General features: G+C 50.1%; 1 protein-coding gene across 1 annotated transcript; it reads right to left on the reverse strand.

The window, feature by feature from the left end:
- Positions 1 to 13652: 13652 nt before the first annotated feature.
- On the reverse strand, positions 13653 to 14591 carry LOC142457869 (olfactory receptor 13J1-like). Its single transcript, XM_075558967.1, has one exon. The coding sequence runs from the start codon at positions 14589 to 14591 to the stop codon at positions 13653 to 13655; it is 939 nt and encodes a 312-aa protein (XP_075415082.1).
- Between the last annotated feature and the right edge of the window lie 49 nt (positions 14592 to 14640).

The raw sequence follows: 14640 nt of genomic DNA on the forward strand, positions 1-14640 counted from the left end.
TGCTAATAATTTTATATACATTTATACAGATAGCTATATAGCATAAGAAATAGTTAAATTATAAAGTAGTACAAATGGCTCAGTGCAACTCACTCCCGTGAGACAGTTGTGAGACACTGGCAGTCCTTCAAGTCTTGAAGGCTGCCGGGTAGTCCTCTGTAGAGAAATTTAGGCTATCTGGGCACAAGCAGCACACAGCAAGCAGCTCACCAACAGTCAGCCAGATGACAGGGTCCGACAGTCCCCAGCTTAAGAGATGTAAATTCCAATGGTGTGGCAAAGCAGGTCTTGAAGGAACCTCAAATTACAGTGACACAAACCACAGGTTAGGTGTCCCACAGGTAGTGTAGCTTGCAAAGTGAGGCAAAGAACAAGCAAGGCAGCTGCATATGGGTCTGATGATCAAAGAGCAAGAGACAAGAAAGGCAAGGCTCGCTGAGCCATTTATCTCTCCGCCCTTCAATTAATCAATCCCACATGTGTTTATCGGCAAGGTTGGCACAATAAACTACCTCAACATTGAACTGTGTATGCCACAAGAAACTATGAATAAGATTTGGAAGAACAGGAATTCAGAACACTTAATTGTGCTCATTTAGAACCTAGACCTAGACCAAAAAGCAGTCATTCAAGCAGCCAAGGGGAAGCTGAGTGGCTTCAAATCTAGAAAAATGTGTGTCAGGGTTGTAGCTTCTCTTAATACCCATTCAATCTGTATGCTGAGCAAATTCTCCAAGCAGCTGGGCGATAGGAAGAACAATCCAGCCCCAGGATTGGAGTAAGACTCATCAACAGCTGTGCTGCATAGATTGCTTGCTGAAAATGAAGAGGACTTGAAACACTCACTGGGGAAGGTCAAAGACTATAGTCTTCAGTATGGATTACATCTTAATATAAAAACAAAAATCCTCACAACTGAACCAATAAGCAACATCATGGAAAATGAGGGAAATATTGAAGTTGTCAAGGATTTAATTTTACTTGTCTCCACAATCAGTGTCATGGACTCAGCAGTTAGAAATGAAACGGAAAAGAAAAAAGAAAAAAAAAAGAAATGAAACGGTGTGTTATTGCATTGGGCAAATCTGCTGCACGAGGCTTCTTAAAAATGCTAAAAGATGCCATTTTGAGGACTAAGAAGATGTGCCTGGCTCGTGGCACCTAACAACGACAACAACAAACAACAACATTTTCAATTGCCTCATACCCATGTGAAAACTGGGTGATGAATAAGGAAGATGAGCAGAATTGATGCTTTTGAATGATGTTGTAGGTGAAGAGGACGGAAAGGACCACGGACAGCCAGAAGAAGGTGGAGGAAGGACAGCCAGAATGCTGCTTAGAAGGGAGGATGGCAAGACTTAGGCTTAAGGACTTTGGACATATTATGCGGAGAGACAGAAATGGACAGCGTGCTTGGTAAAGCTTGGCTAGCAAAAAAGAGGAAGACTCTTAATACCATTTGTCAAGGGTCTTCTCTTGTCCTTCTACTACATCAAGCATGCTGTCCTTTTCCAGGAACTGGTCTCTCCCGACGACATGCCCAAAATACATAAGACAAAGCCTCACCATCCTTTCTTGTAAGGAGCATTCTGGCCATGCGTCTTCAAGACACGCTTGTTTGTTCTTTTGGCAGTCCATGGTTCTTTGAGTATTACTCACCAACACCATAATTTAAAAGGATACATTCTTCGGGTTTCCTAATTCAATATCCAAGTTTCACATGCTGTGTTTATCCAGGTAGACTAGAGAAACAAATTCATTGACATATGTATGTAAGAGAGAGCTTTATATCAGAGAGCAATTCTATATTAAGAAAACATCTCAGCCCAGTCCAGATTAAGTTCATAAAGCCCGATATTATCCCATATGTCTGATACTAACCCACAAAATCCTCTTCAGACTCATGCAGCACATGCAATGATGCTGAATGCAGGAAGATCACAGGCCAGGGGGGATCCAGTGGCGGTGGAAGGATCTCAGTCCTAGGGCAGATCTCCACGTGGCTCCTCCAGTTCCAGGGTTCTGGCTGCCATCAGCATGGCTCCACGTGGTTTGTCAACCAGAAGTGGAAGCAGCGAGAGAGTGTGTCCCACCTCCAGGGAGGAAGAAATGTCCCAGAAACCTCATGAGAAGCCCATGCCCACAAGGAGGGATCACCAGGCTGTGACCTGATTGGCATGCTAGAATTCACCCCTCCATTCTTATTTATCAAGTTGACATGAAATTATGTAACTGCCACATATACATATAAGGTGATCAAAAATACCATGATTTGCGTCAGGGGCACCTCAGTCCTCAAAGTTACATCGTTGCTTTTCAACACTTGAGAGATTTACCCAGCACAATGTGTCCTTTGATCTCTTGACTGCTGCTTCCGTGAGCATCGATTGTGGATCCAAGCAAGACAACATCCTTGACAACTGCCGTCTTTTCGCCATTGATCATGATGTTACCTATTGGTTCAGTTGTGAGGATTTTTTTTTTTTACAATGACCTGTAATCTGAAAGCCACAATCTTTGATCTTCATTAGCAAATGTTTCAAGTCCTCTCTTTCAGCAAGCAAGATTGTGTCATCTGCATATTGCCTATAGTTAATAGACTCTCCTCCAATCCCGATGCCATATTCTTCTTGATGTAATCCAGCTTCTGGGATTATTTACTCAGCATACAGATTGAATAAGTATGGTGAGAGGAAACAAGCCTGAGACTCCCCTTTCTTGGTTTGTAGTATGCAATGTGCAAGTTCCACATAAACACAAGGAAGTCTTCTGGAATTCCCATTTGTGATAGGTAGGTTTATTGTGTCAACCTGGCCAATAAGAACATGTGTGATTAATAAGGTTGCAGTTTGATTGGAGGGCAGAGAGCTAAATGGTTTGGTGAGCCCCGCCTCTCTCTCTCTTACTCTCTGGTGATCGGACCAGTGTGTGCCTGCCTTAGTTAGTTTTCTCCTTCAACTTTCAAGCTACACTACCTGTGGGACACCCAGCCCGTGGATTGTGTTGCTAGAGCTTGAGGTTCCTTCAAGACCTACTTCACCATGCTGCTGGTGTATACATTGCTAGAGCTTGGGACTTTTGGATCCTGTCATCTGACTGACTGTTGGTGACCCGCCCTGCTGTTTGCTGCCTGTGACTGGACTGCCTGCATTGATCTATGGAAGACTCAGCTGTCTGCTTCCTTGATCTGGGACCGAGCAGCCCTTGTGAGTTGAAGGACTTCCAGTATATTCATTGTTCCATGGAAGTGAGTTGAACTGGGTCCTTTGTACTGCTGCTGTGTGAACTAATTAGCTGTTATATTCCTTCATGCTGTATCATCTATCTGTCTAACATCTATCTAATCATAAAATCATAAGTGTCCTGTCCTATTTTTTTCTCTAGAGAACCCTGTCTAACATATCTTTCTTCTCAATGCTATCCATAGTTTATGATCCACACAGAAAATGCCTAAAATGCAAGGAAAAACAGAGGCAGGAAATCTGATACTTTACCAAGGGACAGTGTGCCGGGACCTGGAGTGTGTGTATGGTTGAGTGGGTCAGTGAAGGCAAGCAGCCCGTCAGCGATGAGCCTGGACAAGTAAACGACGTATCTGGTGACTTTTAGCCTACCAGAAGTAAGAAGGTTACTTAAGCTGGAGAGTAGATTACCTTGATATTTTGATTTCTGTGTGAAGAGCGGATTTGAGAGAGAGTTTGGAGGACGGTGAATGATAAGCTGTTGAAATATTTGAGAGAAGAAAGCTTCTTAATGGAGTGGCAGTAAAGAAGGGTGCTGATTTTTTAAAAAAACATTTTATTAGGGGCTCATACAACTCTTATCACAATCCATACATATACATACATCAATTGTATAAAGCACATCAGCACATTCTTTGCCCTCATCATTTTCAAAGCATTTGCTCTCCACTTAAGCCCTTTGCATCAGGTCCTCTTCCCACCCCCCTCCCCACTCCCCCCTCACTCATGAGCCCTTGATAATTTATAGATTATTATTTTGTCATATTTTGCCTTATCCGGCGTCTCCCTTCACCCCCTTCTCTGTTGTCTGTCCCCCAAGGAGCAGGTCACATGTGGATCCTTGTAATCAGTTCCCCCTTTCCAAACCACTCACCCTCCACTCTCCCAGCATCGCCCCTCACACCCCTGGTCCTGAACCTGGATTCTTTGTGCCTCCAGCTCCTATCTGCACCAGTGTACAACCTGTGCTCTATCCAGACTTGCAAGGTAGAATTTGGATCATGGTAGTTGGGGGCGAGGAAGCATCCAGGATCTTGGGGAAAGCTGTGTTCTTCATCGGTGCTACATTGCATGAAGGGTGCTGATTTAAGAACTCCGAGGGAGGCAGTCTTCATAGGAGTTACTGGCTGCTGAAATGTGTGGGTGGTGGGGGATGACAGGAAGTCTATCAAGACCACCATGTTTCTAGCTAGGCGAGTCAGAGCCTGGGTGCTATATCCTCAGGGGAGATGTGTGTGATTCAGCTTTGGATATTTTGAGTTTGGGGGATCCCTGTGGGGGTGGGCATAGCTGTTAAACCAGGCCTGGAACCCCATTTTTCTTGGTTGACCCATGATTTGTTTCAGTGGCAGGGAGCTCGAGATGCAGACACCGCTGCCTTCCTGGAACACAGCAGGACCTGTGGGGCCCGCGTGTGTGTCTGCACACATACCCAGACCGGGACCTCTGGCCATGTAGAGCCATTAGAGTAATGAAAAGGCTCAATTCAGTCAAGTCAGGGGCTTTCTGGGGTTTTGTGAATGACAATTTAGTTCAGCAAATAGAGAAGGCACTGTGGGAGCTACAGAAATGAGCCAGATTCAGTTGACTTCTGCCCTGAAAGAGTTGACATTGGGAAACATAGCTAAAGCAAGGCAGAGTGGAATAGGGACCAAGTGGAAGACTACAGTAAAGGAGGGTCGAAGGTAAAGAGTAAAAGAAGTGCATCAGGAAGGGATGTCTGTAAATGGCTGTGTCTAAGAAGAGGGCTGTGAACTTTAGTTCCCGGTAGAACAGCATGAGCCAATAAGGAGGTACCGCCCCAGGGGGAATGGCCGCGTGAAGGGGGAAGTGCAGAACAGGGCTGCGGAGCCTGGCAGGTCAGACCCATCTGAGGAATTTGGACTGAAAGCTGTGGTAATGGAAAGTCATCTGTGTTAGTCTGGGTACACTAGGGACACAAATCCACAGAACCTCATATGTGTATAAGAGAGAGTTTTATATAAAGGGTGCATGTATATTCAGAAAGCATCCCAACCACATCCAGTCCAAGCCCATAAGTCTGACTTAGCCCATATGTCCGACACCGATCTACAAAGTCCTCCTCAAACTCACAAAACACACACAATGATGCTGATGCGGGAGGGTCACAGGCTAGTGGGTGGAAAGTTTTTGAGTCCAGTGGCGGTGTAAGCATCTCAGTGCTGGCAGGGGTCTCTACGCAGCATCTCCAGCACCCAGGGCTGCATCGGGCTAAGTCCATGTGGCTTCTTCCTCAGGGATGTCTCACAGGAAGTGAATCTTGCCAGCTGAGGCAGAGTACTAGTTAAGGCAGCCACACACTGGTCGGACCATCAGAACCAGAGACAAAAGAACTAGAAAAGTGAGGCTACTGAGCCATTTATCTCTCCGTCCTTCAATCAATCCCACATGTGTTTATCAGCCAGGTTGGCACAATAAACCTTAATTATCACATTATCCAAGGAGATTGAAAAGTTAATTGGAATTTATCAAAGTAGCATATTATAAATGACACAAGGGATTTATTATGGAGAATAAACCAAAAATCATCTCCACTGCTACCGATAAGATTCCGACTCATATAGGGCAGACTAGAACTGCTCCATTGGATTTCCAAGATTGTGCATCTGTAAGGGAGTTGACAGCCTCATCTCCCTCCCACTGAGTGGTTGGTGGGTTTGGGCCACTGACCCAATGGTGAGCAGCCCCGTGCTTTCCCACAGCACCACCAGGGCATCCTATTCAGAGAGTAGAGGTCGGTGGAGTCTGTGCAACACTATTTTACCTCTGCATTGTGGTTCGACCTGTCGGTTAGCTGGGCTGGCAGTTCAGAAGGAAAACTGGATCTGAAGGGAAGACCCACATGAGACCACATTGACATTAGTACCTGCCTCATATTGCCTTCCATTGTGGTGACGAGATTACTCTGAGGCTGGTGCTATTTCCCATGGGGCTGCAGTGGGCCCAGGGGTCAGGACAGCGGAAGGAAGGGAGCCGGCGAGAACTGGAGGAGCCGAGGGGGCACGCGCTAATGCGGTGACGCAGCTGAGAGGCAGGCAGTGTGCGTCCCCTCGCTGTCTGCTGCCTTCCCCGGATCGGACCATCAAAGTGGTGCTGCTGTACCTTACCTTCCAAATCACATGCAAGGTTCTCTACTTATCGACTCTAATTCCGAACCGCACCGTGAAGGGAATTTTGGCAAAAATAGTTTAAACCTAGTTAGGTTGACATAGTACAAAGCTACCACAAAACGAGCCACTGATCCCTCTGTCTGGAGGACGGGTGGTTGCGGAAAGGAAGCCAGAACTCCCAGAAGCACTTCGGTTGATTAGGATGGAGTGTGAGGTGGTTTATTGTGCCAACCTGGCTGATAAACTCATGTGGGGGTAATTGAAAGGCGGAGGGATAAATGGCTCAGTGAGTCTCGCCTTTCTAGTTCTCGGGTCTCTTGCTTTATGATGGTCGGACCAGGGTGCAGCTGCCTTAGCAGTTCCCTGCTTCAGCTGGCAAGGCTTACTTCCTACAAGACATCCCCAAGGAGAAGCTGCATGGACCTCCTCTGATGCAGCCCTGAGTGCTGGAGCAGCCGTGTGGAGACCCCTGCCAGCGCTGAGATGCTTACACGCTCACTGACTCAGCCTTCCTCCTGCAGTCAGCGTCATTATGTGTGTTTTGTGAGATGGAGGAGGACTTTGTGGATTGGTGTTGGACATATGGGTTAATGCTGGACTTGTGGGCTTGGGCAGCAGTGGGTTGGGATGTTTTCTTGATGTGCACTTACCCTTTATATAAAACTCTCTCTTAGACATGAGTCTGTGGAGTTGTCCTAAAGTCCCCAGACTCACACAGAGTGGAAGTCATGAGGTCATCAGCTGCAGGCCCAGGCAGGCACATACGCTTCTTCTTAGATGTCATGGGACTTAGTGGTCATGGGACTTGTGTTGTTGACAAACAAGTGGAAGGAAGATGCCACGTCTGAGTGGGACCTTGAAGAGTCCGTGCATGATTTCTCTATTCCTTTTTCTTTTGTCCTGGTGTCACGAGATGTTCCATATGGTGGCTCCTTTATCATCCCGATGACGCCAAGCAGAACCCCCACCATCTTCCAGCGGAGCGGCAGCATTGGGATCATGGCAGCCTCAGCCTCTCCGGGCCGACAGAGGAGCAGTGCGGCTGTGGAAGGAGGGAATTTTTCGGGCAAGCAGCTCTCCCCTCAGAAGAGCTCCGGCTGCGGCTTTCCCCTCCGCGTTCCTCAGGCTGTAGATGATGGGGTTCAGGGAGGGCATCGCGAGCCCATAGAACAAGGCAATGAGCTTGTCCGAGTCAGGGTCCTTGGCCTTGGGCCTGAAGTACATGAAGGAGATGGTCCCGTAGAAAATCACCACCACGGTGAGGTGGGCGGAGCAGGTGGAGAAAGCTTTGCGCCGGCCTGCAGCAGAAGGTACCCTGAGGGTGGCAGCGAGGATGAAGATGTAGGAGAGAGAGATGAGCAGGAGTGGGGTCAGGGATAGGAATGTTGTGGCCAACTTTAATGACAGTGCGTTGAGGGAGATGTCACCACATGCCAGTTTCACCACGGCCAAAATCTCACAGAAGAAATGGTTAATGATACTGTGGCCACACAAGGGGAGGCGCCCGTCCAGGATGGCCTGCAGCAGTGGTTTATGTAGGCTCTCCCCCTCAACACTGTCACAAGGATTTCAGAGCCTTCAAAGGACTTGCTGCATGTTCACTCAGGGTGTCGGGCGGCTCTGCTATGGGGCGCCACCTCCGTCAAGGTCCCCGCGGAGGGAGGCTCCACAGCCGGGAAGCCACCAGTCACTGTGGCTGGGGAAGGGGACATCAGAGCACCTTCTATGAGGAGTTTCATGCTCTGACCTGGAAGTGACATGTCACATATGCCTGCTTGCTCCCGCCATGTGTAACCCTGCCCCGAGCCCAGCGCTCATGTCCTCTCTGTTTGGGGTCAATGGCGGGCCATCACACCCTCGGCATATCAATGTGCCGATGCCACACCCTGTGTCGTGTCCGGGAAAGGCAGGCTCATGGAGCGATAGGACACTGCGAGTCTCTGAAAAAAATGTCCCTCTCCCCGTTGGAATCCCTTGGAGCTGCGTGATGCCGTGGCCCGAGCCCCATACAAGGAGTGAGGACGCTCAGCTTTGATTGTCTTTGAGCCTCTTCTGTGGTGTAACTTCGGGCAAGCTTCTTCTAGGACGTGGAGCCGTGCATGGAGGTGATCTATAGGACTGTACATGAGACACATTGGTAGTGCAGGGGGCGGGTTCTTGCTTTTCAGGTGGGAGACCTGAGCTTGATTCCTGGTCGACCCACCCCACAGGAGCTCACGATCCCACTCCAAGGGGGCTTGCAGGTTGCTGTGCCCAACAGATTCAGTGGGCTTTCAGGTCAAGATAGGCTAGAGAGAAAAGCCCGGTGAATTACTTCCCACAGCCAGCCGAGGGGCACCCTGTGGCTCCCGCTGGGTAATAGTGATCATGCAGGCCTAGGGAGCCTGTCCTCCCACTGTGTGGGGTAAACGAGGGTTAGGTCCTGGCTCCGCAGCCACAAACAACGCAGCTCCATCGTCCCTCAAATGTGTCCTTATATCTTTCCAGCAACTTCTAACCCGAGGCTGCTCTGCAAGATACATAGCACACATCCGTTTTCCTGATGGGTCAATGTAGTTTTAGTCATTTAATATCCGTGTCATGTAGTACAGATCAATTTAACAGGAAGGGGGGCACATGGAGAAGAGAGCGCCTGCTATGCATTCCCTGGGGGGCCTGAACCTGGGACCCCTGCTTCACCACCTCCTCCATGTGAAGCAGGGTCATTGTGTGTGGCCTTTGGGTCCAAGGCCCAGCTCTGCCACTAGCTAGCAATTTCCCGAGCCTCAGATTCCTTCCTTCCCTGTGGTGTGGAGACAATGAAGCGGTTTCTCTGTGGGCTGCTTGGCGAGTCCAGTGAGCCAGTGCCTGGGAGGCCGTCAGCGCAGGGCTTGGCTCATGATGAGCAGTGTTGTCAGTGATCACTAATTGGCAGTTGTGATTATTTTTCATATGTCTGTTCCCCAAGCAGAGAGTCTAGGTTTTAAAAGTTTAAAGTAGTTTCCTGAAGACAATCCACAGGGTGGATGCCTGCTTCTCACCTTCTCCCTGTTGGCCCAGCGGCTGAGTGCGGCCAGGTGGGCTGACCCCGACGTTGGGAGAGCAGAGGGAGTGTGGGGCTCATCACCAGCAGGCCCCCAGGGCTGGGCAGGGTAGGGCTGGGGCAGAGAGGCTCTGAGGACAGGTCCTTGTCCCCTGCCACACTCTCAGCTCACGCTCTCAGGGAGCTCACGGTCCCTGTCCAATTTAAAGTTCAAACGTGGCAACTTCACAAAGTTTCAGGGTTTGTCAGCTGTGGGCCCAGTCTTCAGAGACTGTAGGTTTCTGGTTCAGACCCAGGTGGGGCCTGCTGGGGTGTGGTGGGGGAGGGGAGGCTGCTGAGCAGAGACTGCAGACTGGGTCTCACCTAAGATGCACACCACACGCTTGGTGGCCACAGCTGCTCTGCCCTGGGCCTGGGTGCCCTGGGCTGGGAAATGGGGTGGGACAAGCCTTCCTGTCTCCTTCCAGGATTGTGCTGAGGACTGGACTCATGAACACTTTCTTTCTTTCCCTTTCTTTTGTCCTCCTTTCCACCCTCTCTTTCTGTTTTGCATTCTTCCTGCCCCTGGTCTCTTCTCTTTCCCTTTGCAATACAGAAAAACAAACCAGTTAGAAGCTGCACATTGATGGTAAATGAAGCAACGCACGCTTCACAATCTCACATGATGTTGATTTGTCTTCTGGAAATTTGATCCAGAAAGTAAAAGTTGAAAGATTGTTATGACTTATTTTTGAAGAGCTCACAAACACCACCCAGCACCCAGTTGCTACCCTACGGGGCCGGAACTCAATATGTTTAAGACAGAGGCTTCTTCCACGTTCCCATCAATGGGTTCAGTGAATGTTCTGCTCTCGACCCACATGAGGCAGGCATACCAACCCACAGTCTCCTCGCTTTCTCCAGCTCTTCCACAACGACCTGTATGCCCCCAACCTTTGCTTGGCTCGCCCTGGTCCAGGGCTCATCAGCCTGGGCTACTGCAACAGCCTCCGCCCTGCCCCCTCGCCTGCAGCTCTTCTACTCCATCCTCTCTCTGGAGTCACGGGGTGCTGTTTCTTAAAAATGAGCATTCCATATCCCTCACGCCCCCTCCCCAACCAGGTGAGAGCATGCCATTCAGAATAATTGGACAATATTGAAAATAATAATTAAGAAACAATAATTACCTGTCACTTCTATGGCTAGGCTCTAAGAGTTAGTTCATGTTTTGTCTTATACACATACTTATTCCTATACCTATAGGGAAACGATTTAAATCAAATTGGTGTCACACTGATCACAAAGTCTACCATTCGACTACATCTATCTGCTAATTCCATTGGGGGCATTTTGTACCTCAATGACTCTTCCAAAAATAGGATTTCTTATGGCTTCATCAATTCCACCTTTAACGACACCCAGATTTATTGAAACCTCTTTCTGTGGTTGGACATTTCAGTTGTTATAATGTTTGGATACTGTGACTAGTGTTGAGGTTTATAACCGAATGCATCTGTCTTCACTGCACCTCCTGTCGTCCTTATTGTTTCTGAAAATAGAGGTCTTAGGTCAAAGGAACCAAATTAAAAAAAATCTAGATTGTGTTTTAGGTGGAAGTTTGCACGGCAAATCTGATTCCCATTTCATCATTGTCACACACGTTTCCCTTGGCCTTGGGCCAGTGAGTCGGCATTCGTGGAAGTTCCATTGGTCTGGCTCCCTTGCCCATCCTTGGGTCTCTGTGTTTCGTGGGGACAATGTTCCTCATCAGGTCTTTTAGAGTCGATCATTTAAAGGAGCATAATCCTCATGGGTGATATTTGTTTATAAGCCGATTTGTTATTTGGTTGAAAGGTGACCTCTGGAAGTGGCTTTGACTTCAAGTTCAAAGGGCCTTTTTGGGTGATGGTCTCCGGGCCTCCTCTCATCACTATCAGTCTAGTAAGTTTGGTCTCTTATAGGAATCTGAACCATGTTCTATATTTCTCTCTCTCTTTCTGTCTGGGACTTTCTATTGGGTCAGAATGGTCAGTCGTGCTAACCAACGCACCATCCAGCCTGTTGTTTCCCAAAGTGGTCCTGTCCCCTGTAGAAGAGGTTGTAAATGCCTAGGGAGGGGCCGGGGTTGGTCCTGAGTAATCCTTTTTTTCTGCAAAGGGGGTGATAGGCCAATCACGTTTGGGAATCTCTGATCTAGTTCTTCTGGTCTCTGGCTATAAGAGGGTTTGATCCCTGTGGGCGACTAGTCCTGTGGACTAGTTTCTTTGTTTGAGTCTTTGGCTTTCTATATTCTCTTTAGTAGAGAAGGGAATGTAAGACTCTTTTTCACCCAACTTTTCCCCCCAGGAAGTTGCTGATATAATGCATTCCCATCCCCCACAGCAGCGTGTGATACCGCAGAGTTCTCTGAGTCTTACCTGACTAAACGTGATATATTAAAGAAGAAGGTAAAAAACCAAACCAAAACCCAAACTGTCTACTGACATAATGGATGAGGAATGGTAGTTAGCCAATAACTTTTCTAAAAATACGTCTGAATAAGCCCCCACCGTCCATAGGATCCAGGGGAGACTCCTGTCATGGCATCCAGGGCCTAGCAGAAGGTCACAGCTGGGTGACTGAGAGGGTCCTGTGTCTCCCTCCCTGGGCTAGGAACTGCTGAGAGCAGGCGGTGCGCCCATGTGCCCTCGACGGGCCTGTTCCTGACTCGCAGAGGAGGCAGGAAGAGGGCCTGGGAGGGACACCAAGCCCATGCAGTCAGGAACCAGAGGAGCAGAGGGAAGCCTAGCTCGCCCATCCTAGAGGTGCTTCCCTGAGGCCAGAGGCAGCGTCCGATCCATGAACAAGCAAGGTAAGCACAGGCTTCCTTGGGCCTGCTTCCCCATCTGCAGTGAACAATGTCACATTGTTTTTTACCACACCGATGATTCTGTTTCTAAGTCGGGCTGGTTTCCATCTCTCCTCCAACCACACAGCCCCATCCTACAGAATTGGCTCCTTTACAAGCCGATCCTCTCCCAACGCAATGCAGTCCTCAGTGAAGGCAGGCAAGCAAGCCCACGTGGACGGTGCACACTTACTAATCTGTGGTGAACGGTTCCATATGTTTTCCAGCACATCATAAATGAAACCTGTGTGGCATGTTCACTGCAAACTAGTAACAAAGCCCAGGCAAGCCAACTTGGTGCTTACCTTCCTGGACAGAGGGACAGAGAAGGGAGGTGCTCAGTGACCGTGGCCTCCAGGGTCCGTTTCTACTGTGTGTGCCCTGAGAAAGGAGAGCTGGAAAGAGGCTGAGCGGCAGGAGGGGAGGGATGTGGGGACCCCTTGGGGGAGGGGGTGGGCTGAGGAAGAGGTGCACCAGGGCCAGGTGAGGCTCAGGGCCAGGAAGGGGGATCGGATCAGATGTGCGGGCATAGGCCAGGCTCTAGATGCCCCAAGGGACTGGTGTCCTGGGGCCAGGCCAGAGAGATCTGGGAATCTCAGCTGCTGACCTCCTCCGATGGAGGCCATGTCTGTCCTCTGGGAATTCCAACCCCGTCCCACCCAGATGTGGGCAGGACTGACCACCAGGCTCTGCCCCGAATACCTCTCTGCTAATGCGCTCATTGGATTATGGAAGAAACTGGCGCGGTCCTTCAGTGGCCGCTCTCTGCTCCAGGAGAAACACTGACCCGCGACAGGAGGAGCGTGCTAAGAGGGGCAGAGTGCAGAGACTTTGGGGGCAGAGGCGGCATTTGAGTTGGATCTTCAAGGTCAGACAGTCCTTTAGTTGTGTGCCGGGCCCTGGGTACCTTGTGGAAGAAACCAGGAAAGGCAGAGTGCTGGGTGGGGCAGGGCTCCCAGGGTACTCATTTAGCTGGTGGGTTGGTGTGAGGAGGAAGACTGTGTGGCAGAAGGCTGGCACATTCCTTTGGCGGGGAGAGCCTGTGGTCCTGGAGCATCCCACTGAAGCGCTGGTCCTTTACCTGAGAGCAGTGGGGGCCACATGCAGTTCCATGAGGAAGGAGAGCTGATTGCATGCTCTGGTCGGACAAGCCCTGAGGTCATCCAGGTGGCCACTGTGGAGGTCGTGGGATGGACACTGGGAGCTGGCCCAGGGCCATGCCAGAGGAAGGAACAAAGGCCCAATGAGGGCCCAATGGGACTTGGTGCTACCTTCTGGAATCTTTCTGGGATGAAGATACCCTTGCTCCCCCTCCTGGCTGCCAGAAGGCAGGTGAGGGCCTCACCTACTAACCAGAAAGCTCTGTTGATGCTGAGCATGGGCCGGCCTCACCTGGAGGTCCAGTTCTTGTTCCACACCTTCCTGGCAGCCTCCTTCACCTCCCTGTTCCGCAGGCTGTAGATGACAGGGTTGAGCATGGGCGTGACCACGGCATAGAGGACCGTGAAGACCCCATCAGAAACATGGGCTTCCTTGGTCTTGGGCTTCATGTACGTGTAGATGACAGCTCCGTAGAAGAGCACCACCACGGTCAGGTGAGCCGAGCACGTGGAGAAGGCTTTGCGGCGCCCGGCAGCTGAGGGCACCCTCAGAACGGTGACCAGGATAAGGGTGTAGGAGAGGCAGATGAGTGCCAGGGGCATGGGCAGCAGCAGAATGCTGCCAGCCAGCAAGAGGGCCTCACTGACGGACTTGTCACCACATGCCAGCTTCAGCACTTCCACGATTTCACAGAAGAAATGGCTGATCACATGGTGGCCACAGAAGGGCAGCCTCATGGCAATGACCGTCTCCGTCACTGACTTGAGGAGGGCGAAGGACCAGGCCACTCCCACCAGCAGCAGGCAGAGCTGGTGGCTCATGAGCACAGGGTACTGCAGAGGCCAGCAAATGGCCAGGTAGCGATCATAGGCCATGATGGCGAGCAGCAGGCACTCTGTGGATCCCGTGGACAAGCTCAGACACATCTGGATCCCACAGCCAGCGAAGGAGATGGTCTTCTGGCTTGACAGGAAGTGCACCAGCATCAGGGGTGCAAATGAGGATGTGTAGCAGATGTCCAGGATGGAGAGGTTGCTGAGGAAGAAGTACATGGGGGTATGCAGGCGGACATCCAGCATGCTCACAGCCACGATGCCTGTGTTCCCCAGCAGGGTCACCAGGTACATGACTAAGCAGAGCGGGAAGAGCAGGTGCTCCAGGGCTGGGTACTCAGAGAAGCCTTTCAGAAAGAACTCAGAGACCTGTGTGCTGTTGAACGCATCCATGCTGCAGGGTTTGGAGAGACTCAGGCTGGGAGGAGGGGATGACGATGTA

This window comes from Tenrec ecaudatus, chromosome 10 (assembly GCF_050624435.1).
Source record: "Tenrec ecaudatus isolate mTenEca1 chromosome 10, mTenEca1.hap1, whole genome shotgun sequence".
In the NCBI taxonomy this organism is placed as follows: Eukaryota; Metazoa; Chordata; class Mammalia; order Afrosoricida; family Tenrecidae; genus Tenrec; species Tenrec ecaudatus.

Coding starts and splice junctions, on each gene's coding strand:
- LOC142457869 (XM_075558967.1), bottom strand. CDS start 14,591: ATGGATGCGTTCAACAGCACACAGGTCTCTGAGTTCTTTCTGAAAGGC.